At 38.7% G+C, this 26,726-nt stretch overlaps 1 protein-coding gene across 1 annotated transcript; it reads right to left on the bottom strand.

Annotated features, from left to right (window-relative positions):
• Positions 1 to 36: 36 nt before the first annotated feature.
• LOC306885997 (spectrin beta chain, non-erythrocytic 5-like) lies at positions 37 to 26,171 on the bottom strand. The gene is made up of 66 exons (XM_079442844.1): positions 25,586 to 26,171; positions 24,677 to 25,311; positions 24,225 to 24,363; positions 23,914 to 24,137; positions 23,435 to 23,588; positions 23,003 to 23,203; positions 22,666 to 22,872; positions 22,286 to 22,430; positions 22,043 to 22,179; positions 21,725 to 21,931; positions 21,490 to 21,642; positions 21,177 to 21,307; positions 20,847 to 21,098; positions 20,374 to 20,661; positions 20,061 to 20,304; positions 19,781 to 19,920; positions 19,561 to 19,660; positions 19,246 to 19,416; positions 18,991 to 19,155; positions 18,540 to 18,766; positions 18,184 to 18,370; positions 17,850 to 18,050; positions 17,656 to 17,769; positions 17,416 to 17,573; positions 17,185 to 17,317; positions 16,325 to 16,470; positions 16,042 to 16,156; positions 15,838 to 15,948; positions 14,580 to 14,759; positions 14,242 to 14,445; positions 13,974 to 14,123; positions 13,254 to 13,358; positions 12,964 to 13,155; positions 12,718 to 12,870; positions 12,401 to 12,592; positions 12,190 to 12,285; positions 11,935 to 12,053; positions 11,710 to 11,824; positions 11,398 to 11,511; positions 11,003 to 11,124; positions 10,702 to 10,864; positions 10,271 to 10,459; positions 10,096 to 10,173; positions 9,788 to 9,960; positions 9,067 to 9,157; positions 8,794 to 8,940; positions 8,546 to 8,683; positions 8,066 to 8,322; positions 7,498 to 7,684; positions 7,116 to 7,328; positions 6,837 to 7,033; positions 6,249 to 6,453; positions 5,833 to 6,009; positions 5,563 to 5,718; positions 5,236 to 5,453; positions 4,930 to 5,119; positions 4,496 to 4,672; positions 4,281 to 4,388; positions 3,382 to 4,116; positions 3,244 to 3,309; positions 3,017 to 3,100; positions 2,668 to 2,759; positions 2,457 to 2,570; positions 1,257 to 1,363; positions 1,054 to 1,161; positions 37 to 796 (listed from the first exon to the last, which is right to left on the bottom strand). The coding sequence occupies exons 1-66, from the start codon at positions 25,688 to 25,690 to the stop codon at positions 648 to 650; spliced, it is 11,451 nt and encodes a 3,816-aa protein (XP_079298970.1). The 5' UTR covers positions 25,691 to 26,171; the 3' UTR covers positions 37 to 647.
• Positions 26,172 to 26,726: the final 555 nt, after the last annotated feature.

The following is a 26,726-nucleotide window of genomic DNA, read 5'->3' as shown; positions in this document are numbered from 1 at the left end:
TTGATGAATTAATAATGGAGCACAGATAATACTATCAGACTTTGTTGTTTTTTAATATATTTAATATTTAACAAATGTAAATGTAATAATTGTAGCCCTATGAATACAGTAAGCACAGCTTTACCTTGCTTTATGTTCTTATCAATTTCATAACAAAGACACATACAGCAATTATTGATGACAGTAATATTTGATTGTTTACTCAAGGTTTAAATAACAATAATCATGAAACATTTTGTTCCATTTTAGCCACTTTTGCTGAACCCACCCTGCACAGCATACATCATCATCAGCACTAGAATCTTTAAACATATTACAATCAGAAGCAAGCACGTTATTTTATTCATATAACAAAACCCCTGATCTGATGGATTTTAGTCTTTAACATTTGCATTTAAACATTTTACATTATTTGTGAAACACTTGTATATCTTGGAATTCTATACACACATTAAACAATTATTTACGAGGTATCATTGCACATCTGTAATCACACAAAAAAGTGATTGATTCAATGAAATATCGATTCTATCAAATAATAACAATAATGTATAATATTACATTCAAATATAAATAGGCTTTAAAAGAAGTAAATTTTCAACTACTGCCACATCAAGGCAGAGAAGGTCAAATCTGTTGTATAAAAATTATTTTTTGAAAGATTTCATAAAGACGCTCCTGTTTTTGGACTTGTCCTTGGCTCCATTCTCAGCCTGGTTTTGTGGTGGAGGAGGTGGGGGGGCGAATGGTGGGGGTTGGTTCCTCTGTAGACTTCTTACACTTTGGATCACACTCACTGAAGAGAAAAAAAGTTGTTGTTTTTTAAATTATGATTCAGACAACTAGTGACCATCTGATAAGAGATAAATAAATCTTTATCCATCACAATAACATTAAAAATACATTTTAATTTTGATTGACCACCTTGTTGCATTTGAAAGTCATTTATTATTACAGTCCAAGCCCTGGTACTAGAGACTTATTACCCTTCAGTAATTAGATTTTACAGCCACACTTTGAGATGCATGACTCATAGCAGGTATGGGATCTCACCTGAGTCTTGGCTCTCTCCTCCTTCAGGATAGCGGCGTTTATTGTAATAAGTGTTGGGAGGTTTAGGTGGTGGCTCTCTCTCTGTCTCACAGCCCTCTGTGGAGTCTTCTGTTAATACAAATCCACAGTAAGTGTTAAGCAGAAGCACACACACTGGCACACATAAACGCACAGAAGTACTCAGGCTCTGTTTGTTCTCTCACCCTTTTCCTGGTTCCACTTTGTGGTGGAATCTTGTGTGTCAGATGTGTCGGCTGGCACAGACTCACACAGACTCACTGTGCTTTCTCTACTTGCTTCTGTGTTAATTCTGTGTGGGGACAAACATGACAATCATATGAGCATGTGAGAAAACCTAGTTGTCCAATAATCTGATTTATTCAGGAACTGATATATATGTAAATGGGTCAAATAACACAATAAAGAAACACATCAAGTGACAAACCTAGAAGTCAATAAAAGTTTCAGTTTAATAAATCTAATGATGTCCATCTAAGTGAATATATTTTCCATACACTTTTAAGAGCATGTGAGTGTGCACATCTCAATCAAATAACTATTAATTCATAAATATTACATTTTTGGGTTAGAATCATGAGACATTTTACAATCTGAAGTAAACTTGCCTTGTCATAAAAAGGTAGTATTATTTTATAAGCGACTTATTGACCTTGGCATACTGTCATGGGGGCTTGCAAAACTCCTCTATGATATAATTTCCTGTTTAGTTTTTTTAAATGTTTATATACATTGGTTGCATCACTGAGTACCCCCCCCCCCCCCCGAAATATTAATAAGCAGAAAAGCAGTTTTGATAATGTGTACACCACTGTTCATAGTAGGTTTATTTTTTATTTTATTATTATTATTAATAAAATTAATACTTACATACACAAATATACTAAAAGTAACAGTAAGGATATTTGTAATGTTACAAAAGATTTGTATTTCAACTCGAATCCTGAAAAGAAATGTTTGTTGGGCAGCAAATCAGAGAATGTTTTCAGAAGGATCATGTGACTCTGAAGACTGGATTAATAGTTGCTGGAATTTTTTTTTATTTATATATATATATATATATATATATATATATATATATATATATATATATATATATATATATATATATATATATATATATATATTTTTTTTTTTTTTTTTTTTTTTTTTATTATTATTATTTTAATATATTTTTTAATAATATTTCACAATATGTACATTCTACTGTAATTATAATAAAATAAATTGCCACCTTTGGTAAGCATAGGAGGCGTCTTTCATAAACATAAAAAAATCTTACAGATTGCAAACTTTTGAATGATAGTATGTGTATATATATATATTTTTTTGTTGTTCATCATTATTGTAGATATCAATTAATATTGTTGTTTATTTAATTTTACCCAGGACTTTCTGAGGACACCGTTGAATGTGTGCAGTTCTGAAGCTCCTGCAACCACTTTTGTTGTTCTTCTTGAGAAGAAGCGGCAAACAGATAGTGACTGCCATCGCTCAACCTAAACCAGAGAGTCAAACAGATTATAGATTTGTTTTCATCTGACACATGAGCAGATGTTTCTTTCACAATGGCAGGTGGTGTGAATCATAACTCACATGATTTTGAATGTGTTCTCCTTCCTCCAGTAGTACGGATTGTCTTTACAGACTGCTTCAGCCAATGTAATCGGCGGCCAGCGTGTACAGTTCTGTATTAAATGACATGGATTAAAGAGAAAAATAATCAGAGTCCACAAAGTCGACCACAAAAACATCTCCTTGAATTGATATAATTATTGTCATCATGTGGTGGACTCACAGATGCAGGGTTGTCTGTAAAAATAATTGCCTTGCCTGTCTGGATATATAGTTAATTAATAATAAACATAGCTCTCACTGAGTGCCTCTTTCACTAGTGTGTCTAGCCAAGTGTGTGTGAGGCCATGTTGTGTGTGTAGACTCATACCTCACTGGCGGCATCTTGGTCTTTAAACAGATTGAGTGTCTTCTCTTCCAGTAGTGCATAGACTGTTTCCCAGTGATCCAAGCCCTGATCCAAACCAACAGATCAATGTTACACCATTAAGTGCTCTTACAGAAACAAAACCACACTATAAACAAAGAAGTGGAGCTAAGGATGTCAGAGAAAGCTTTTTAATCAATATCACCATTGGTGTTGGTTGGAAAGCTTACTTTATTTCCTCCTTGCTTCAGTTTAATTTCCAAGGTACCCTCCATTTTGGCACGTTCTGCTCTGATCTAGAAAAGTACACAAATTATAGACCCAAAAAAGGTGGAATCTAAAAAGAAAAGCACTTAAATTGCATTTACCTGGGTGGCAACAGTCGTCCCTATTGGAGATTCAGTAGAAGTGGATGTTTGTACTTCTGGGTCTGAAAGGGAAGACGGAGGAGATGACTGAGGTTTTTCTGGTGGGGTGGATGAAAGAAGGCTTTTATACTCTGAAGTTTGGCTGTCCACCATTTCTTCATCTTTGGAGGGTGGCTCAGGGGGTTTTGACGTAGGAGGACCCAGCATGTCTTTATCAGGGGTTGATGGTTTCAGGCGTCTAGGAGTGATCATTGGTTTAGTAATGATATTGACGGAGGGTTCAGTCTGTCTCGGAGTATCGACCTCATCTTCAGATGTGGTATGGTCAATCTTGGGGGCAGTGTGTAAATAATGGGGTTTGTAAACAGCACCGGAAATTTCTGAGGCGGATTCTGGGCTGTCTAGAACAGAGATGGATGGTTTGTCGGGGGCAGTTACGGTATCACTGTCGCAGCTGCTGCTGTTTCTCCTGAGGCCTGATGCCACTCTTGACACCACAGAGGTTTCAATTTTACCGCTGCTGCTTCTCTGCGGGATGGCAGACCTGGCTGTAGGGACTCGGGAGGGTGTGGATGAATTATCCCTCTTGCCATCGCTGTTCCTTAGGACAGGACTGGTCAGCGAGGAAAGTGGGGGCAAAGCTGGTTGCTCAGATGGCTTTCGCTTTAGGGAAGTTACACGAACGGGCTTGTCCCTACTGCCACCACTCTGAATTTCTTTTCTTTTATTTTCCCTCTGGGACACCAAAGAAAGAGCAGAGAAATGACAAAAAGGTGAATCAAAACTGATATATATGGATGTTTCTATCCTTTTTTTGAAACGCTTTTGCAAGAAGTGATGCAAATATGCAATTAAAAATTGAGTAATGCTAGTATGAGTGAGCTATTTTATACTTTTACCTGTATTTTTCTGGCTTGAAGGGCATTAAATCTCTCACTCTGAGCTTGAATCATGGCCTCCAGATCTTCCTGCTTCTTCATCAACTCCAGAACATCTGAAACGGAGTCCTGTCCACAAATTTAGTACAGTTAGATTTGAAGAAGCTGTTTTTGAAGCTACAGGGAGTCTTATGCTGCCTACAAATATGTAAACATTTTTCCCAAAATTTTCCCACCCCATAGTCCTCTGCTTTGAGCGCGCTCTCATAGGTGATGAGCCAGTGCTCGGCCTGCTCCAGCTCTCTCTGCAGCTGCTGCAGTTCAAGGTCTTCCTGATACTGAGTTCTCCTTTCGGCCCAGGCTTCCAGCACTCGCACTTCCAGGTCCTTGAGCTCAGCTAGACGGTCCTCCAGCTGCACATACATATAGTGATTTCACATACTTTTTACAGGTTTATTTTCATCAGCTCTGACCAACATAACGCTTTTATAAGAAGGTTCACCTGAATATCTACCTGAATACGTTTTTGAAAGCATCTCAGAATTTAATTTAAACTCTGACCCCCCTGAAATGTGCACATGGACTCTGGTGAAACTAGCAACTCGTCCTGACTGAAAATCAGGACAAAAGTTGTGTATTGCATTCTAGCCTTTAGGCGTGACTGTCATACCTCGTGACTCATGAAGTTCCCCTCTTCCATCAGACGTCTCCCTTCGTTTTTAACCATTTCTGATTTGTCTAATTGCCTGTCAATCTGTGTGCGGTACTCTTCATGTCTTTTAATGAGCTGCTCCAGGTCTTTAACCTCACCTCCAACCCCCTCCCCTGTCACTAGAGACAGTGTCTCCTTAAGCCAGCCCCTAAGACACAATCAACAACATCAGTGTAAAACTGCAGAACAACACATGAAAAACAGAGAGAGAGAGAGAGAGAGAGAGAGAGAGAGAGAGAGAGAGAGAAAGAAAACATAGCATACATCAGCTCTCTCCATTCAGTCAGATATCGCTGAACAGCCTCTGCCTGTTGGAGTCTTTGTCTGCGCTGGTTGGCCTTTTCCAGCAGACTGCTCCAGATCTCCTCCACCTCCTGCAGCCTCTCGCTCAAACTATCCCTCACTCGAGGACATTTGCGGACCAGAGCTTTGCCTTCCTCTTTTCGACGAGACACGTCGTCTTCTATCACTGCAAGGTCTCTCTGATGAAACAGATAGTTGTACTATTTTTAAAAATCCACCTGTGGTAGTTTAAATGCTTTTAATTGAACATTAGGCTGATAGCAACAAGTGTGTATGAATATTGGGTACCTCCAAGCCTTCATGTTGGCGAATGAGAGCTTGGACACTGAGCAGGTCATTCTCCTGCTCCTCAGAGTCCAGAGCCACCTCTTTCTCATTCATCCAGCTCCTAAGCTCATCCAAGTCATGGTCAAACTGGTGAACCTCTCGAGCGGAACGCAGGTTCTGTCAAAACATTTCCTTTTAACTCTAAGAAGTGGCTTAATTTGCGATATCACTCAAATAGAAACAGTGAGCTGCCTTAGAAGAGTCGCTGTTGTTGTATTTTTTTTATATTACCCCTGCTCTTGCTTTCATAGCCTTGTTTAAATCCTCCCAGAGCTTGAGTAGATCTCTCTCTTTCTGCTGTGCCTCTGATGACTGCACCGTCTGCTTCAGCTTTTGGACTATACTCAGCTTATTCTGGCCCAGAGTGCCGACCTCTTCTGCAAAATCCTCAAACTTCTTCTGCAGTGCCTAACAAGAGCAAGCAAGTTGATTTAAAAACAATTTTGATGAGTAAAATAGTTCTTCCAGCTAAGAAGGTTGTAAAGTCTGACAAGTTACCATGATAGAGTTACAGTATATGAATGTAATATGACTTCTAATCCAAAGTCATTTATAATTAAGATATGGAGAAAACAGATATATCAAGAATATATTAATCTTAAAACTGTATAGTGTGTTTCTACTCTCTATTTTTGAGACAATTCTACCTCCACCCCTTCCAGATCTTGTCCAAAGTCATCAGACTCTGCTGTGGTTTTGCGAGAAAGGAGCCAGTTCTGTAGGTCTTTGGCTTCTCTCTCAAATACATAGAGATTGTACTGATTCTCCAACTCTGTGCGACGTTGAGCAGACAGTTGCAGTAGTGTCTCAAAACCACCATGCATATCTTCAAGGCTCTTACTCACTAAATGACTGCAAAGACACATTATAAATTCAAAACATTGTTATTTGAGGTTTTCAACTTCAAAGCTACCATTCAAAATTTTGGGGTCCGTAAGGTTTTTGGTCATTTGATCAAAAGTGACAGTAAAGATATTTGTAATGTTATAAAATATTTCTACTTCAAACAGATGCAGTTTATTTGAACTTTCTATTAACCAAAGGATCCTAAAAAAACAGCATCACTGTTTCCACCAGCATATTAGACAGCACAACTGTTTTCAACATTGATAATACTGAGAGAAGTTTCTTGACCACCAAGTCAGCAAATCTGCTGACATCACTGATAGCAAAGCTATTACAAAAATCAGCAATTAGCTCAATTAATCAATGCTATCATGACCCAAAAACTGCACCTGTTGGGATGTTGGGACTTTTCTAGATCAGTGCCAGTTTTCAGGAGTGCTTCTACTTTTCCATGCTGGCTTTCCAACTCCAGGTCAACTGTGTCTAGTTTCCTGAGGAAAGCTTCAGTGGCCTCCTCACTCTTTCCATAGTCCTTGGACTCTAATACAGGCCTCTGCTCCTCCATCCATTGCTCCAGCTGGGAAACCTGGGTCATTATGAAGAGACATCAGACATCAGATTTAATAATATGTCTATGAGTCACATTACAGTGTGAACTGGTAGCACACCTCTGAGAGAAAGGTCTGTATTTTCAGTGCTTGTTGAAGCAGGCGATCTTTATTCGCTGACTCTTTCTTCAAAGTGTCAAAGTTCTTCTTTAACTCAGCAAGTTTTTCACTGATCTCACGTGATGCAAAGTGTCGTCCTCGCATCAGGTTCTGTCCTGCCTCCTGCACGGCTATTATTAGAGGGGTTCGGCTCTCAATTTCCTGCATCATAACCTTTAAGAAAAGATATCAGCTTATCAGAAATGGCTCTTTGTGCTTGCTGACGAGTCTTGTAACAAAACAAAACATTAATTTATTAAAGCAGAGCAGAATAAAAATCTACCAAGGTTTTGAAGCACCAGTTTAAACATGCATACGGTAAGTATTCCTGGACCAGACTAACCAGATGTTTTTTGACTATGGCTTGTATACTCTGCAGGGAGGTGCCCCAGTCTTTTGTGGCTGTGGCCTGCAGCTTGTCCTGAATCCACAGCAGCTCATCCTCTAAATCCCTGTAGAACTGGAACAGCAGCTGCCATGACTCCAGAGTTTCCCTGCGGGCCTGAAGCGGCTCAGCCAGTCCATTATACCTGAGAGAAATTATTAAATGTCAGTGTTTTCCACTCAGTCTGTCAATCAGATGATACCACATGTTATGGGATTACATGTAGTATGACACAGCAATTATGTGGTGTTTTAGATCATTTGACTGACATTTCAAAGCTCATGAATAGTGGCTACATTAATGTTTAATCTTGGAACGTCAGTATTGCTCACTTGTAAATAACGCTTATCAAATAATCCATGTACATAAGAGCTTATCAAATAATTTACTTTCTTCATTATCAGTTTTCGTGCCCAAAGGATTTTGACTATGGATTTCTAGCACATTTAAACGTCATTCAAATCCATGTGAAGGACTCACTAAACTTTCTACAATAAAATGAAATTGGGGCTGAACAAAAACGCACCTGTTGACCACCTCCCAAACCCTCTGCTGTATATTTTCTGCAAGGAAGTTGCCTTGAGAGCTGAAGTCTTTAGCTGTGTCCACCAGCCCCTGGACCTTCTCCATGTGTGCATCTACCATTTCCTCCAGATCCTGCAGGGCCTTAAGCAGCCTACTAACTGAGGCCAGGTCATTACCGTAGTCCTTATTCGCCACTTCTGCCTCTACTGTTCCAAGCCACTCCTCGATGTCATCCAAAGAGCGCTGGAACTGCAACGCCTAGAGGGAAACCACATTATCCAAGATGATATTTCAGACCAGCATTAGTAAATATGAATAAGCTTTGTCTGAAAGTCATGAAGATATGTTGGTGTATCTATTATTCATTGTCAGGGAACAATGTGTAAGCAGCACCTCTACATAATATCATGTAGATTCAGGAAAAATCATTTTCAGTGTGGTGCACACTTATGCCTTGAGCTTGAGTTTTAGCATGCTGTACCTGATATGCTTGCAGTAGACGTAACTTCTTTTCCTTGCAGTTGCTTAAAAGCTGGTCCCAGCTGTCATCAACATCCTTTACTCGTGGTTTTATCTTACCTTTAGCAGGATGACTGGAAGCTAGCATATTATCACCCTCCTGAGGAACAATTCATGTTTTAGCTGCTGATGCTTCTTTAAGTCTGAATTACACACATACAAAAAGATTAAGAGATATTCAGGCATTCTTTAAAGAGTCCAATGCCGTACTTTTATGAGGGTCTGCACTCTGTTGCGGTTGGCCAGTATCTCTGCCTCAAAGCTCTGGTGTTTTAGTAGCTTTGCCTGCAGGTTAATAGGGTCTCTCCAGATCTCATCAACAGCCACAGAGTTCTTCTCATTCAACCATGAGGAAACCTTTACAAAGAGAAACTGACTTTGTAAAAGAGCTACTGATGTGTAAAATAAATCAAACAACATACAATATCACCTATGTCATCTCTCTATTTTCCACATTCAGCAGGAGCTGTTTACTTCACACACCTCATAGCTTCCTTCCAGGAATTTCTGCAGCTGTAGAGATTCTTCCAATGCTTTTCGTCTGACTTTGCTCATTTCCAGTACTTTGTCCTTCCTTTAAGAAAGGAATTTTACTTGAACAGTACATATAATATTTCTGATCTATAGACCTTTGTGAAAAAGAAGTGTATTTAATTGTATTGAATGTACACTTGAAGTGTACTTCAAATCTTAAAAGTGCATTTGTAGTTGCAGATAATATATTGATGAAATAAAAGGCCATTTTGTAATAATATGATAAATAAGTTGCACTTCGTAATAATGTTAAATTAAAGGTTTTACTTTAAAGTACATTTTAAATAATTATATTTTGAAAATCTTTTGTCGTGCTTTAAAGTAAACTTATTTTGATGTTGACTTGGGTACATCTAAAGTATTTAATATTTTAACTGTACTCTGTTATTTAATATTAAATCTAAAGTTATATATTTTAGATATATTTTAAATGTACTCAATTGAAGCTTCATCGTTGAAAATGTGTAATTACAAATATATTTAAATACATGATTGTCAGCACACTTGTCAGTACACTTCAACAATATTTCAAAGACATCATAATTATGAAATTACATATTCAGTAATACGTAATGTCATTTTGTATACCTAATATGTAATTTCATGATATGTGATTTATATGATATGTAATTTCATGATATGTCCTGAGTTTTCTTGACTTACTGCATACCTGAGCAGAATAGCTTTAATCTTCTTCTTGATGTTGTCAGAGTCATAGTGCTGTGCCTGTATGAGCTGCTGAGCATATCTGTCAACCTCTGCCACCTGCTCCATCTGAGCTTCTAGAGAGTTCTCAAACAAAGCGTGTTTCCTCTGAAGAGCCTCCACCTCTGACACTGAACCCTGCGATGGCAGTGTGAAACACCTTTCAGCATCCATTTTACAGAGTTACAGAGAAGAAAACAACCAAGGACATTTTGCTTTCTTATGAGGTGAAATGTTACTCTCCCTTTTAAATGAGAGAAATGGATCACGTACCCCAAGATCTTCATTGACCAAGAAAGCCTCCCTGTTACTCATCCAGCTCTCAGTCTGGTCGGCATAGCCCAGGAATATCTGCAGCCAATCAATATCTCATTATGCTTCACATAATACCTCACAGAATAAACAGAACCTCAATGAAGCAAAACCACCTGCTGTTATCTTAAGTCACCTGAAGCTTGAGAGCTTGATCCAGAGTTTTCTTTCGGGCCTCCCAAGCTTGAGCAAGCTTTGATTTGGCGTCCTCCAGCTTGCGTAGGGCTTCTTTAATCTCTGCTGAATCGCTGTGTCCGGACTTCACAAGATTCTGTCCAAAACTCTTAACTGAATCTACACGCTCACTGCGAGCATCAATCTCAGCCTGCAATCATTATATGTTGATATAACACATGTCTGGTATCATATAACATTGCAGTACATGATAGCATGTAAGACAATTTATAAATGACAAGTATTCATTTTAGCATTGTATTTTGTGACAGGAGAAGATAAGAACATACAAAACAACAGCAATCTGACTGAAAAAAGTTGACATGGGAAAAGTATCATGGTCACATGTACTGAGAAACTGAATAATTTAATAATGTTTATATATTTCAATACCTTCCAGTTCTGGTGCTCTAGTATGAAACTCTCAGCTTCAGTCTTATTCTTAGGCAGGCCTTTCTTCACCATCTCATCACTTTGCTTCAGGGTCCAGTCCAACAGAAGGCGCTGGTTAGCTTTAAACAGCTGCAGCTGATGAGACTCTTGCAATCGTTCCTTCCTACCAAACCAAAATATATTCAGTTTATTTTTCTCATTTAATGTATATTTTAAATTCATTTCACCATGCTACACTATTTAAACATAATATTATTATTATAATTATTGATATAAATTAAGAATATAGCAGGTTGTATACCTTCGTTTGATTTCCTTGTCTAGCTTCACTAAGGCAATGTTGACCTCTTCCTGCTTCTTACTAAGGTTGTCAGCCAGATCACAGTGTCTCCTTAACCGATCTTTAGTCTCCTTCTCCAGGGCCTGGTTTTACAAATTAGAGCAATTATGTTCTTTGTAACCCTTCTTGTAAGCAGACTAGCTTTAGTGAGTTACAAAACCCTCACTCTACAGCATATAATGGCACCATGAATGGGTTATTTAAAGGCTTTTGTACGTACAGCAGTTACTAAACTGGAAGGTGCTGTGAGTTTTTCTAAAAAGCCTTTAACCACAAAGCAAGCACACACAATAGATATTGTATAGGACGTGCTACCCACAGTGCACTGATTAATAACAGCTGTCCAGTCTACTCACAGTGCCCCTCTCTTGGATGACTCTGGCCTCCCTCTCCATCTCCTCATGTCTGCGAATAAGGTTTTCCACACTCTCCACATCTACTCCACAGCCCTGACCCTGGAGCAACAGCATCTGTGGCCGAAGAATTTAGTTAAATATTTAATTAAGTATATATCATTAAGAATATATCATTAAATATATTTAAAATATTGTTATATTGATAATAAAAATTAAATTTCAATTTTCTCTCATATTATGTTCAAAGCCAAAATTGGGTTCATATTTCAAAGACATGTAATCTGATAGCTATAAAATCTCTCTCTCACACACCTTCTCTCCAGCTCTGTCCCGGACTTCTTCTAGCTCTCGAATCAAGGCATGGATCTCTAGCGCTGCCTCCAGCTTCCTTTTATAGCTGTTCAGGTTGCCATGAAAATTACTCCATCTTTTGGGAAAGCAACAAGAAAGTCAAAACAAGCAACAATATGCTAGATATAACAGAGGTTTATTTCCTTAAATGACCATAGATGTCAGTTGAAATATAGGAGGACGTACCGTTCATTGAGCTGCTGCCTACGCTTTCTGACATTCTCCAGCTCATCACTGTTCTGTCTCTCTAGCCGGGCTGCCAGAGTGTTGATTGTCTTGATGTGAGCATCATCAACAGTCATATCCTAAGGGATGAAAACTACTTAGTGAAAGAATGTTTCTGCACTAAGCAATATGCTGTATACTGCTGTTACATAACACAAAACCTACAGTATGTAGTTTTTCTTTGTAAGGTTCATATTTTCCGAACACCAGACTTACTCCAGAACCTGAGCCTCTGAATTCACTGAGCTTCTTTAGCAGCTGCTGACCATGTTCATAATCCTCCCCAACATCACCAATATTTATCATCACTTCCTACACAAAAAAGAAACCAAGGTCAGTGAAACCAAGCATTAATTTGGGATATAACAGTACTTTATATCAAGGCATGTTTTCAGCATTTTGTTATGGAATGGCCTCATTTATTTACCTTTTGTCTAATCCAAACTTCAACCTGTTCCACTTTCTGCAGGAACTCAAGAAAATCACGGTTATCCTCAAGAACCTTTCCACGGTCTGCAACCGCTTGCTTCAGATCCTCCCAATGAGAGATCAACCCAGAGACGGTCTGCTTTATCTCCTTCGATTTTGGGTGACGCAAGGTCACCAGCTCATTTCCAGCCTTTTAATAAGTATGTGACAAAATATGTTAAATATATTTATGCTGAGCAAAAGAAGAACAAATAAATATAGGATTATCTCTAACTGACTACTGAGCCAACTTGTGACCTTGGTACAGCGACTTACCCGCTGGACAGATTCAATGATATTTCCATGGGCCAGAATCTCTGCTTCAAACACCTGATGCTTTTGCAATATCTTCATTTTAGTCTGAAGATCGCTCATGTCTATTTTGGAGTCTTGTGTTTTATTCATACGGTCTGTGATCCATTCCTCTTGCTAAAATACAAATAAACATCACAAACCAACCAATTAATTAGTTTGTTTCTCTTTGTTTAAGGTCACCTGGACCGGAAATGACAAGTACTGTACCTCTGACACATCTCGGTTGAAAATACAGAGAAGCTTTGAGATCTCAAGATCCTCTCTACGTTTATCTGACAGATCTTTGATGCGTTCCCTTCTCTCCTGGAGAGCTTTCAGTTTGTTCTTAATGTTGCTGCTTTTTTCTCGGTTCAAACCTTCTGTCCTTAAGCGTTCTGCTGACTCCTGAAGAGCCACCATCTACATGACATGATAAGATATTAATTCATCTATACTTAGTCTACAAACGTCATGTGTTTGATGCTTCAGGCCATACTGTAGTCTGAAGACCAACTCACCTTGTCTTCCTGAGAATTAAGAAGTTTTTCAAAGGCTTCATGGCGTTTGATCAAAGTTTCTACATCATCCACTGTTGTTCCCAAATCACTGTTCTTCAACTGGATCTGCAAAGAAACAGATGTGAATGTCTAACTACAAACCTGATTCTTAAATGGGCTTGTGAACTTGTGAACTATGTAAAACTATATGTGACCCTGGACCACAAAACCAGTCTTAAGTGTCAGTTTTTCGAAATTGAGATTTATACATATTCCGAAAGCTGAATAAATACGCTTTCCATTGATGTATGGTTTGTTATGATAGGACAGATATTTGGCTGAAATACAACTATTTGAAAATCTGGAATCTGAGGGTGCAAAAAAATCTAAATATTGAGAAAATCGCCTTTAAAGTTGTCCAAATTAAGTTCTTAGCATTGCATATTACTAATCAAAAATGAAGTTTTGATATATTTACGGTAAGAAATTTACAAAATATCTTCATGGAACATGATCTTTACTTAATATCCTAATGATTTTTGGCATAAAAGAAAAATCATTAATTTTGACCCATACAATGTATTTTTGGCTATTGCTACAAATATACCCCAGTGACTTAAGACTGGTTTTGTGGTCCAGGGTCACATACGGATATTTATTTAAGCGGTCACCAGACCAGATATATCTTACATGTTGAAATCTAAATAAAAGTAACTCCTGGTAGTTTATAGGAGCACTGACCTCTTGGGAGTTAGTGATCTTTTCCATGTACTCGGTGTCTCTATAAAACACCTGCTCCAGATGTGTGCTCTCCAGCCACTTCTGCTTGGACTGCCAGTTATCATAAAGCTTCTCTTTCTCTTCTTGCAGAGCTTTCAGTTTCTCCTGGATCTGATGGCCACACAGGATGTTTAAACATGTATTTGTTATGTATTTAGAGTTTATATTTATGTCAAATTAATAAACAGTTTGTATTGTAGTTTAAATTGGACAAATTTGAGTTTCTCACCTCTTTAGCACTAGATGTGTCATGCTCTAGCTGGTCCTGGCCCATGGATTCAGCCTGAGCATATGTCTCCTCACGTGCCACAATCTCGGCCCATAGCTGCTGGTGCTGAAACAACTGCAAATCGCAGGTGGCAACATCTCGGATGGATTCCTCTGCCTTCATCCCACTCAACACCTGCGAGCACCAGAGGGAGTAGTCCTGTGCCTGGAGAACAAATCAATATAAATGTATTAAAAATTTGTTTCAACCAATATTTTGGAATTGTCCATCAAATCAAAAGAGAGAGTTTAAAATCTTTAACAAATGTCAAAGTACTTTGAACTGGGTGTATAGCGTACCGTGTTGAGGAACATGTAGCGGCCCTTAGCTGACCGCAGCTCCTCCTCCCTCTGCTCCATGTGCATACGGAGACTTTCCCAGCCCTCCACCACCTCCTGCTGCAGCTCCTGCAACCCCACTCTCAGCTCAGGAGAGCACATGTCCAGAATGGTGTCAGTTCCGTCCAACAGCTCCTGCAGCTATTAAAGAAATCAAAAAGTTTTAACAGCATGAGAACAAGTTTGATGTAAGCGTTTGTAAATTATTTATTTATTTTTTTGCTGCAGTTTTTTATTCTTTTATTTATTAAGGTTATCTCTATTTTCTTATCTTTAAAATAACTTGTGTTTGTAAGTTTTCTTATGTTGATTTTGCTTCTGTATAATGTTGATAGTTTTGTAATCCTGCTGTGAGTGTAAGGGACTGGTTGAGCAAGTATTTTGTTTTTGTATATTTGTGTATGTACATATTTTGTACAGTTGTTTTGTTTATGTAGTAATATTTTGTTTTTGTGTTTTAGGACCCCTTGAAAATGAGATGTTACATCTCAAGGGCTATCCTCTAAATAAATTTAAAATAATAAAGTTTTAACTTTTAAAGTTATAACTAAATCACATAAGATCTCATATGCTGTCGACCAATCAGACGACAGGTAAAGGTTCAAGGGCAAGGCATGATTCCACAAAGGAGAGGTGCAAAGAGGAGCGGAGAGCTATACGAGTGGGGACAAATACGGGGAAAATGATCATTTTGTGCCGAAGAATTCGTCAATTATAGTATTTCATTATTTTGACAATGGAGAGATGTCACTGAGTCAGGTAAATTGGTAGGCTAATTGTTTTCCAGCACTTAGTGCCACAGACAGAGGCAACAAGATGAGGAAGATTTATCAAACCTTTACAGACACAAACTGAACCAGCAAAATGAATAAAAATCCATCACTTACAAGCAGAAATCCAAGTGAGATTAGCTCAAAGAGACATAATAACTGAGTCATCATTTATTATTCATACCCTTTGTTATTTAAGGGATTACAAGAGACTGATACCCATTTATAACCACAAGTCCCTGTTCTTCAAAAACTATATTTATATAATAATTCTAATGCGAAACTAAGTTGTCAAAATGGTAATGGATGGTTATTTTAGTAAGAAATAATAACTTAATAATTTTCCCTTTGCACAAAAGCACCCATGCCACCCACTAGGTGTCAGACAGTATACTTAAATTCAAGATAACCAGTGCAAGACACCTGTAATGACTGCTCTCACATCATACCTGTTGCTCTGTTCCAGCCAGCTCATGTACAAGCGCTTCATGTTTCCGTAACTGAGACAGCACTCCCTTCAGATCTTTGGCTATGTCATCAGGAATGCTTTTGTACCTCTCCTAGTACAAGATATGTTACATGTGAGCAATAGAGCAGATATGTTTATCGTATTATTTAACAGCATGACTTTAAAACACAGCTGGAGTGGATACCTTTATCTGTCTTAGTGCATCAGTCAAGTCTTTGTAGAATTTGTGACATTCCTCAGATTTACGTAGCTTTTCTTTACGATCTTTAGATAAATCCTGCAGCTCTTCCCATGATTCTCTGTCATAAATTACACTTAATTTATGTGTGAACTGCAAATTTTATCTGTAGACTGTACACATGTCTGATACATCACACACAACAATATTTTTATTTCAAACAAATATGAGATTACTGTATTTATTAGTTTGTGATATTTTGTTTTCCTTATCACATGCCGTTCGTTACCTGAGTAGATTCTGTCTTTCTCGGATGAAGCGGCTCTCAGGATGATTACTTTTGATGAGTTTGTCAGCCAACTCTTCACAGGTGTGCATCCTCTCCAGTCCCACCTCCAGCTGCTTTAAGAATACCTCAAATCTCCCACACAGTTGCTGTCATGAAACAAGAAGTACTTATACAGATCCTGATCACAGACAGATTAACTTGATGAATCATTGAAATTTGAAGAATTTTATGAAAATGAAAATTAACGTTTCAGATATTTATGCCAAGAACCCCAAAATATAATTCCTAGGGTCAAATAATATGTTTGAAAATTAAAGAAGGAATTTTAAAAAAAGATAAATAAGACAATAGTTTGTAATAATTGGCATTCATTTTGTCACTGTACTAAAGCCATAAAAGTTAAAATATTAAAAGGCATAAAACATTACCAAGATTCTAGAAAATATTCAGTTAAGTTGATAGTGTATTGTTCTTATACCCACTACTGAATTAATGTAAAATGTATAAAATTAAAACAAAGACAGATTTTTTTATTAACATTTACTATTAAGCCTCTGGCTGTCATTAGAATTTAGTGTAGTGTTTAGTCTCTCGATTTCTGACCAAACAATTGAAAAATTTGTATCAAATATAGTAAATGTTTTAAAAATTGTCTCAAAAATATTTAATTATTATCATAACTGTATTAAAACTATGGCCACCCTAAAATACCTTGCAGTTAAACTGTTTTTTTTTTTTTATATATATCAATATTTCTTGACCCCAAACCTGAAATGAAGTACAGTGCAAAGCAGTTTGAGGTAAATATACAGGACAATGAAAAATCATTGGACAGGTCTGCAACAGATCTATAGTCTCACCAGTGCATTTTCATAATCACTCCCAAAGTCATTAGAGGCAGCAATCTGTGTCTGCTGAGCAATCCATTCCTCCAGTTCAGCAGACTCGTGCTTAAATTCATGTAGATGTAAAGTCTCTCGCAGCCTCTGGTCTCTGTAGTAATGAGATATGTTTGTTTTAACACAGCAAACCAACACGAGGGTGTTTACTTCTGTTAGTTTTGCTGTTATATCAATTGATAGTTATTTTACCTGACTGTTGCTGAGTGCTGAACCTCATTTAGCTTAGATTTAATGTGGTTGTAGGGCTTGTTCAGCTCCTCTAAACCCCACACATGTACAGCCTGCTTAACGTTTGACTTGAGTTCATCTACTTGAGCAGCAAGTACCTCAATCTGCCCCTCCACTGCCTAAAGGAACAAACCAGTACGTGTTAAGGTTATGTGCAAAAACCTTAAGCTATTGCATTAGTACAAGCCAAAGATTACTCACCTCGTGCTGCTTTATTAGACTCTGCGTAGCTAATTCAGTCTTGCCATAATCAGTGCTGACCAAAGCTGATGTTTCTGACAGAAGGGTTTCTAGCTCAGTGCAGTCAAGCAAAATCTGAACATCAGAATGAAAATGTTAAGAGTAATGGCTTGAATAATTACTTGACCAAAAAACAAACTCTCCTACACTTTTACCTGCTCCCGTGTAACTGCCTTGTTAAGTTCGGCAGACCGTTTCTCACATAACTCCTCTAAATTCTCCCATTCTGCAATCAGTTGCTCACACCTCTGCTGCACCTCCTGACCATTCCATTGATTGGACTGGGCCATGGCTCGTCCTCTGTCCAGTACTCGTTGCAGGTACTGGCTGTGGCCATTTACCTCTGCCAGCAGATCCTGGAGGATTTTGAAAGATTTAGCAGTTGTAATGAATACACCTTCACATTGGAACTTTACAAGGAAATGTATGGTCATTTATTTAAAGTTATTAAAACTATTTTTGTATTCATACACTCAAATCTAATTGCACCTTGTGTTTCTGAAGCAGGCTAACTGCCCCTGCCAGAGATCTTCCATAGTTTGTAATATCAGCTACAGGGTGATGCTCTGATATCCAGTTTAGTTCTAGGTCTACATCATGGTAAAAGCTATATAAAGCCACATCTGCTTCTAACTGGCTCCTGCGATGATCCAAAGGTTTCTGTAGAGACTTAAATCTGGCAATTAAAACAGAGGTAAAGGCATCTTAAAGTATTTGGATAAAGCAACAGCTTTGTATTGATTGACCCTGTATATACTTATAATTGTTCATTAATTTATTAGCTATTGTCTCACTGAAAACAGGAAATTCATGCAGGAAGGTTTTGATGAAAAATGAGTACTAACAGTTTCAGGTAAGTGTCAGTATCCCTGAGAATGCGTTGAGAGTCAAAGTGGTTGGTGGCCAGGTGTTTGGCACGGGTGACAATGGAGTTGATTTTTTCTGCAAGTTCTTGAGCCTCCTCCTCCAGCTGCTTGTGCTCCTTCAGGAGCTGTCTGCTTGAACGAAGGTCATGACCCCTGATTGCATTCTGTAACATTCTCTCAATTGCCTCAATCTTCAATTTTGCATCCTGAAAATATACAGATACTTTAAAATATAACAATGATAGCACACTTATTTTTTTCTGTGTAAATAACTAATTTCAACTGATTCAATTCTATGACAAATTTACATAACAGATTTAAAAACTACTCAAAGAAATTTATTCTGCTTGAATTTCAATGATAAATCTGAAAAATCTTTCATTGCTGTCCTGTAGTAGTCAACATTAGAACACAGCTTGAGTTTAAGTACCTGAAGCAGCTCCATGAGTTGCTCCTGCTGGCCAGCCTGTCGTAGTTTGTCCCCTCTTTCTGCCATCTTCCTCTGGAGTTCAGTCCACCTTTTGCGTACCTCTCGAGTCTTTCTCTGTATGCTCTGGCTGTTGTAGCGATCCTCTGCTGACATCTCCTCTCCAGCCTAACCAAACATCAAAACGGACTTAAATCATGGCAAAGTACTTATATTGCTTGAGAAATAGTAAACAATACATCTGATGTAGTGCTGTACCTCAGTCAGTCTGTCTACGCGGACTTGATTGGCCTGCATCTCTTTTTCTGCCGCCTCGTGTTTTTTGAGCTTGCGAAGGATGTTGGTTGGATCTCTGTATGATTCGTCCTCAGCAATCTTAAACTTCTCCTCTATCCATAGCAGCATCTCCTCTGCATCTCTTAAAAATTCCTATGCAAGGGAAAGTAAAGTTTTTTTAAAGCACTGCAGTTGTTTAAATAGTTTTCTTGTCTGATATATAACTACTAACAGATTTTAACTTCCATTATTTCTGAATTATGCTGTCGCTTTCCAAAACATAAACTGAAGGTCTACCTGGTACTTTTTAGAAGCAAGTAAATCAAGCCTCCTTAATTTACAACTTTCTTTCAGGTTCTTGTATCGATCTTGAATGACCTTTGATCGCTGTTGAATTCTGGAAAGAGGTCATATGCCAGAGTGAACAAAGATAATAGCACTAAGAAACAAGCAATTCTAATTATCTTTTAATAAAATTAATTATAATATGTAAAAACAAATAAAAGACTACACTCACTCTTTGGCTGCAAAGTTACGCTTACTGATGAGCTCCTGGCTCTTGTCTTGAAAGAGGTTAATGGATCGCTCTAGTGCCTCAAGCAAAGCCTCAAGCTCTTCTTGTCGGCCCAGTAAACTGTGAACGCTGTCCACAGAGTCCTGTACAGAAATTATGCATTAAATCTTTACAAATGTGTTATCTCTTCTTCTAACAAAAAATGTGCTTAGACAATTAATTTAATGAATAAATTAGAATAATAAAAGAAATTAAATGTCACAGTATCATCTCTTTCATTTACCCCCAAGTCTCTGACTTTCAGTCTGGCTTCATGACCAGAAATGGTGGCCTCTATGCGATCTGCTTCCATATTCAGCTTTTGAAACTCAAGTCCTTGCTCAAGCCGTCTGTTGCGACTAGACCACAGTTTGTCCAGCTGGCTCCACTCGTTATCCAACTTAGTGAGTGTCTGCTGAACATCTTTAGCTCTTTTCTCTCCAGATGCCACCTCCAGAGATTGACCCAGCTTCTCCATATCTTTCAATCTGAAATAATGTTACCGTCAATCATAGGCACTAAATACGAATTACAAGATAAGACCAAACACAACTAACTTTGCTCTCTGAAGTGCAATCTCTTGCTTCAGATCAAGGTTCTCCTTCAGCAGGGCTTGAGCAGATGCTACATCAGATCCAGTGTCCTCTTCCAAAAGGTGCTCCTTTTTTGCCTCGGCCCATAACAACAAGTCTCTGGTCTCTTTCTGAAAGAGTTGCAAGCGTTGGGCTTCCTCAAGCATCCGTTGTCTCTGAGTGGCTTGGGCTTTCAACTGCCGCAGTAGGTCTTCCAGAGCACATACTTCTTCCATGATAGCGGCACTCTCTGCAGGACTACAGTCCTGTTTCCTGTAGCATAGCAATGTTACGTACAGTTAACAGACAGATTAATAAGGACTGATTTAGTTTCATTACTCAATACATAATGTTGGACATTCTCCTGTAAGTTATTGTTATGAGCTGTTACAAGGTTAGAAATAGGATGTGCCAAAAAACATAAGTGGTATACTGCAATAATTTTGTAGCAAACCTACATCTTGGCCACACTTTTAAGGTATTCTATTTTCCTTTCCAGGGATTCTATGTCCCTCTCAGCTTGGGCTTGTCTGTGTTCCTCAGCCTGCAAGGCTGATGGTGAGCTCCCCACATCAGGTGTGTCAAGCTGGACTAGCCTATCTTGGAGCTGAGCCTGGACGTCTTGGCAGATCTGCAGGAACGATTTGACATCAGCAGAGCTAAGCAGCTCATGAGCCATCTCATCCTTTAGTTTTTGAATGTGTTCCCATCTGGTCATACAAAGAAACACTTTAAGGAGACAATAGCATGGTGGGATGGCTGCACAATGCTGATTTTAGCCATCATACCTGCATGTTACGATTCCAAGCCTCAGCTGAATCTCTTTTTTCTGACTGTGCTGTTTTTTCACAAGCTCCTCTCCAAGCTTAGTAATGTCATCGAGCTGCTTTCTACCACTGGCTAGTTCAGTGAGAAAGTTCTGTGTATAACATTGAGAAAGAATTGAATGTTTTTAAATCAAAATACCACCATGTTATACAAAGAACACAAGTGTATCTAATTGAATTTCTTCTCCAAGCAGCTTTAAGGCTCTGAATGTTGTAAAGGATTCATGCTGACTTGTGTTATTCCGATTGTCATGTGCTTTCAGGGTGAACTGACCTCATATTTGGCTTGTACAACCTCTAAGTTGTTGGAGTTGGAGTTAAAAGTGTTGAGGACATTCTCCTTGTCTCCCATCCAGGACTCAAACTCCTCACAGGCATTATAGAACCTATGCAATCTTGCAGTGTCATTCAGTATCTTATTTTTTGACTGGTGGGAGAAAATGCTATTTAAATGCCTGGAAAGTGTTTAAAATCATCTAAAATGGTAAAGGTAAAGCTTGAATATTTACCTGTGCTAAATTATAAAGGCTGTTGAAATCCTGTTCCAGACTGCTTTGTGTGCTCTCTATTGTGTCTTTTTGGAAGTGTGGGTCAGGCAATGATGAGGTAGATATTTCAGCTGTGCCACGCTGCATAGAACGAGTGCCGCTGCTCACTTGGCTCACTTTCTTTTTTGGACTCTCAGGTTCTCCATTCGTAGGTTCAGGTGGTGCATTCTGCATTTAATTGCATAAAAACACAAGCAAAAACTGTCTTGTAAAGGCAATTTCAAGAGGTTTTATGGCTCATAAGATTTGAAACTCAAGTAGATTTTGAAATCGTCTTACAGAAGACGGCATCTCCTTGATGAATGTGGAAGATACTAGTTGCTCAATTCCTTTGCTGTCTCGAAGAAGAAACTTGTCATCTTTTTCCCTGCTGACAATTGTTAATATTTCTCCTCTATCCCAGGTTAATATAGAACCTGAGAAAATGGTCAAGATGAGAAAAGAAAGAGAAACTGGTTCATTGTACATACAAACCAGACCAGTAGCATGTATAATTTTTTAGCACTAAAGGATGCTGTGTACCTTTGTATCTGAACCTAATCATTGCTTGTTCTTGTGGTAAAGCCTTGCTGAGGACTTTCGCTCCTTTGTCTGCTTTTTTATCCGTCTTATCTTCACCATCTGATGAATCACTGTAGTGGACCATTCTACTCTGCTGGGCTTCAGTCTTAAATTGGTTAAAAAATGTGTCAGTGCCATTGAAGCTGTATATCCATAAAATTATACAGTAATTTCTGTTTTATACTAGCAATGATTCACATTTATTTAATGGATATATTGTTTTTCACCATTACCCTTCCTGAAGCAATATTGGAAAATTATTCAGACAGACTATGTGCTGTAATTGCATTGTAAAATATTTTTTCTTTTGTACATATTGGGTTATTTTGGTTGTGACTCACAGTAAGAGGAGCATGTTGGGCAGCACTCTTGGCCTGTTCACCCAGCCGTTTAACTTCTGAGGCATATGCTTCCATTTCTTTCTCCAGTCTTTGGTGACGCTGGAGCAGAGCAGTAGTGCTGGCCTCATCCTTTCCATAATCCTCATCAATGAGAAGTGGTTTGCGGTCATCAAGCCACGAGCTGGCTTCGGTAACGTCTGCAAAATACTGAGGGAAAGGAAGAATGGCATTTAGAACACATTTTTATGCCAACCACTGCTTGATCTACAGAATCATAATTTCTCACTTTCCACTCATTAGGAACCTATAGGCCTACACAGCTAACTTTGGTTTATACCTGCTTGATGACATTGGCTGCATGCAGCCTGTTTTTTCGAATGGTGACTTGTTCTTTAAGCTGCTGCCATTGTTTCTGAAGAGTCCGAATCCACTTTTGGATGTCTCTCTCATTGGGGTGTCTGCCCCTGCACAGCTCCTGGCCTCTGGATAAAACCCCAGAGCACAGTGATTCCTGTGACTGAATCTCTGCCTCTAAAGCCTGCAACACACATAGCAATTTTTGCTAATCTTTGCAGCTCTGGTCCAGTCACATTGAGGTTAAGCAACATTGGTCTGTTCTCCCTTATAGAAGTGCTTAAAAGAGCAAGCAGTATAAAAGAGTATCAATAAGCACGTAACTGTTTGTAATACATCTAAAACGTAGGCAGTAATGGGTTTCTTCAGTGCTACAATTTTGTATTTAATCTCATAGTATTTGATGTCCACTTACCTTGTGGTTCTGAATGGCTTGCTGAATTTGACTGAGGTCTCTCCCCAGAGATGCTGCCTGTAAGAGGACCCATTTCTCATAGATCCATGCTTCTTCTTCTTCACAATCGTAGAAAAATTCAAAGAGCTTCAGCTGTCCCTCCAGAGCTTTTCTCCTTTTTTTTCACAAAAAAAGATCATGTTATTGCTGTAAAGTATATGTCCACAGTAGTTTTTTTAATAAAACAGTAAAACTGTGCTGTATACAATCCTTTCTGTATTTCCTATGGTTAACTTTTAAAACACAGTTTAGCTATTGTAAGTCTAGATACTGTAAGGGTCTTTAAGTATATGGTACTTGCTACAAGATAAAAAAAAAAAAAATTTGTACTCATTTTAGAATCTTACAAAATTTTAGTTTTACAAATGCCCACAAATACAATCTCAAACAAGTGTTAGGGGAGGGCTTCTGGTACAATTAGAAGGGTTTAAAGAGTTTACCTGTTCTTGCTGAGAACCAGAAAAGAGTTGTACTGGCCGTTAAGATCTTTAACTCCTCTCTCGACTTTTGTGGCACCTTTGTGTTTAACCTTTAAGGCACTGCTGCTCATGGCATTCAGGGTTTCTCCAAGTGAGATGATTTGAGTGTCTAGTAAGTCCTGCTTTTGCAGTAGTGCTACCACGTCTGGCAGCTGTTTTCCTAAGTCAGAGGAATCTGCCTGGGCCTAGGAAAGAAAGTATATACTCAAGTGATAATGCTCAATGGTAATGTCCGTAGTAAAAATTATATATAGGAGATTTGAGTTGTTCACCTGTAATTCCTTAAGGTCCAAAGATATTAACTCAATATCTCTGAGAACAGCAAATGCATTCACAGCATCTCTAGCATGTTCTCTCTGCTGCTGCAGTAGCTGCTGCAAAACATTCCATCGGTTCGTGATATCCATGTTCCTGTCACATACAAGATAGTAATGAAACATTAATAAGATAATAAGCACGTATTATCTACTATTAATGTCTATTAAATGCTTCCACACATATTAAAATGTTTTTCACTTTAACAATGAAATTTTCAACTTCCAAATTCCCAATGATCAAGAAACAAGAAATTATATTTTATAGGTGTCACCATTAGTGGAAATGCTTTACTAGAAACTTATTTTTGACATGTCTTTTCCACTGCATTTTAATATGACATTACAAACCATCATAGCCCATTATCCATAAGTGATTATGAACTATCTGCTATTCTTTGCCCCCTCACCTGCAAATCACTTGTGCCTTGCTGTGGTAGTTCTCTTTTTCAATAACAGAAGCCATTTTACTTAAAGCACGGAAACGTGGTTCACGAGCCAGCACATCCGTTCCCAAGGCCTCCAGTTTGCAAGCCGCTGTCTCAGCCTCCTCCAGTCTCTGCAGCTCTCTCAGGTCTTGTTGTTGGATCAGATACAGTGTGTCCTCCAGGTAGCTCTCCCTCAGCGTAGCCTTACGGTCAAACTTCTGGGCCAGCTGTTCCAGCTGCTCCAACCTCATCAGCGCACTCTGGAGGGCCCTCTCTCGCTGGTGTTCTGCACGCTCTAGAAAGGTCCAGTTCCTTTCGATATCCCCCAAGGTCTTGCCTTCCGGAGGAATATAGTCCCACTGGTTGTTTGCTCTTAGCTTGGTTCGCAAGTTGAAGAGGTGGGCCTCGATGGCCCCTCGTTCCTGGTACTTGGGAGGCTTCTCAATAGTGCGGTATTTCTTGAAGGCAGAAACCAGATGCTGCATTTCTCGCAGGGAGTTGGGGAAAGAACGGTCATTGAGCTCCATCACCTTGGTCTTGATCCAGCGTAACAAGTCAGACACCATGCTCTCATACATGCGCTTCATATCATCCAGCTCTTTCAGAAGGTCCACAATCTGCAGGCAGAGATAAACTATATATTTTAGAAAACACCAATGTTGAAGCAAATTAATGAAATTCAAAAGCACAGATTTTATCTAACAGGAGGTCAGTACTAAACATTAAGCAACATCATGATTTAAAAAAAGATAAGTACAATAAAAAGTAAATCATACTGTAACAAAAATGGACTATATTTTGATCACAAGTTCTATTTTTTTGAAGGACGGGTGACTTGGGAGCATGTTTTTGTTCAGCAGCTACACTGACATCTATCTACTTAATACACACCTTTCCCACTTCTGGAAGACTCCTCTCTGGCTCAATAATTGTTTGTTTCATGTTCTGCCATCGCAGCCACTGACTGCTGAAATAGCCACCGAAAGCCATTGTCATCTAGTGTTCCAACAGCATCACACCTGAGAGCTGGCAGTCTTACCATAAAATGAAATTTAGAGTCTTTGACATCTCAGAGCCTGGCTGGGCTTATCTCTGTCCCATCCATCCATCTATCCAACAAGATCTCTCTGTCATTGTTTAATACACTTTTGTGACAGCTAACACTACTCCACAGCTGTGACCCAGCCAACACATACCGCTATTTCTATTCACACTTGTAGACATGGTGGTGAGTGAAAGTGTCATACTGCAAAGGCAGAACAGGACACTTCACGCCCCTGTTTCTCTCCATGTGTATCCTGCCAGCATGTTAATGGCATCGCCTAACCTCTTTGCTGGATCAACTCCCCGTTGTCAAAGAGTATCTGAGGAGGTCTTCCTCCATATTGTCAGCATTATCCGAAAAGCTGTTTCTTGACTGCGCAGTGCAGACAACTAACTTTCAGCAGCATTTACAGCCTAGAGTTTACACTGATCTGATTAAGACCAGGGCTCCTCCTTTTGACCCACAGTCAAATTCTCTAATCCTAAAGAGTTTGAGATTAGAGTCCTAATTCAACACCACAGTAGCTGCAGTTCGTACTTTCACAAACAGAGTGCGCCAGTGCGTAACATTTCCCAAAAAAGCCATAAGGACATGCTCATGACATTGCATTGTCTCAGTGGATCAAATCAAAGAGTGTTTATCTTTTGTTAAAATAATCACATCTACTCCAAGCCCAGTCTAGAATAAGACTAAACACCCAAAGGAAATACGTCTTACATCACTAATAACTATTTTGGCTTTGGCATTAGTGAAGTTCATAGTATTACTGCTACTACTACTTAGTTAAAGTCTGTGAAAAGGCGATTCAGAGAATTGTTTATAAACACACTATAAATGTTAGAAATGAGCATAGGCCCTCCCCTAACACTATAATAGACTTGTTCGAGATGCATCGGCGCTGTGCAGACCGATCGGCGTATGCCATCAAAGTAGCTACCACGAGATCGATTAGAGAGCAAATGACTCTTTATGCTTTTGAATCGCTCT

Source organism: Barbus barbus, assembly GCF_936440315.1.
Source record: "Barbus barbus genome assembly, chromosome: 20".
NCBI classification, from domain to species: domain Eukaryota; kingdom Metazoa; phylum Chordata; class Actinopteri; order Cypriniformes; family Cyprinidae; genus Barbus; species Barbus barbus.
Note: the sequence above shows the minus strand (reverse complement) of the source record. Positions and strands in the feature narration are given on the sequence as shown.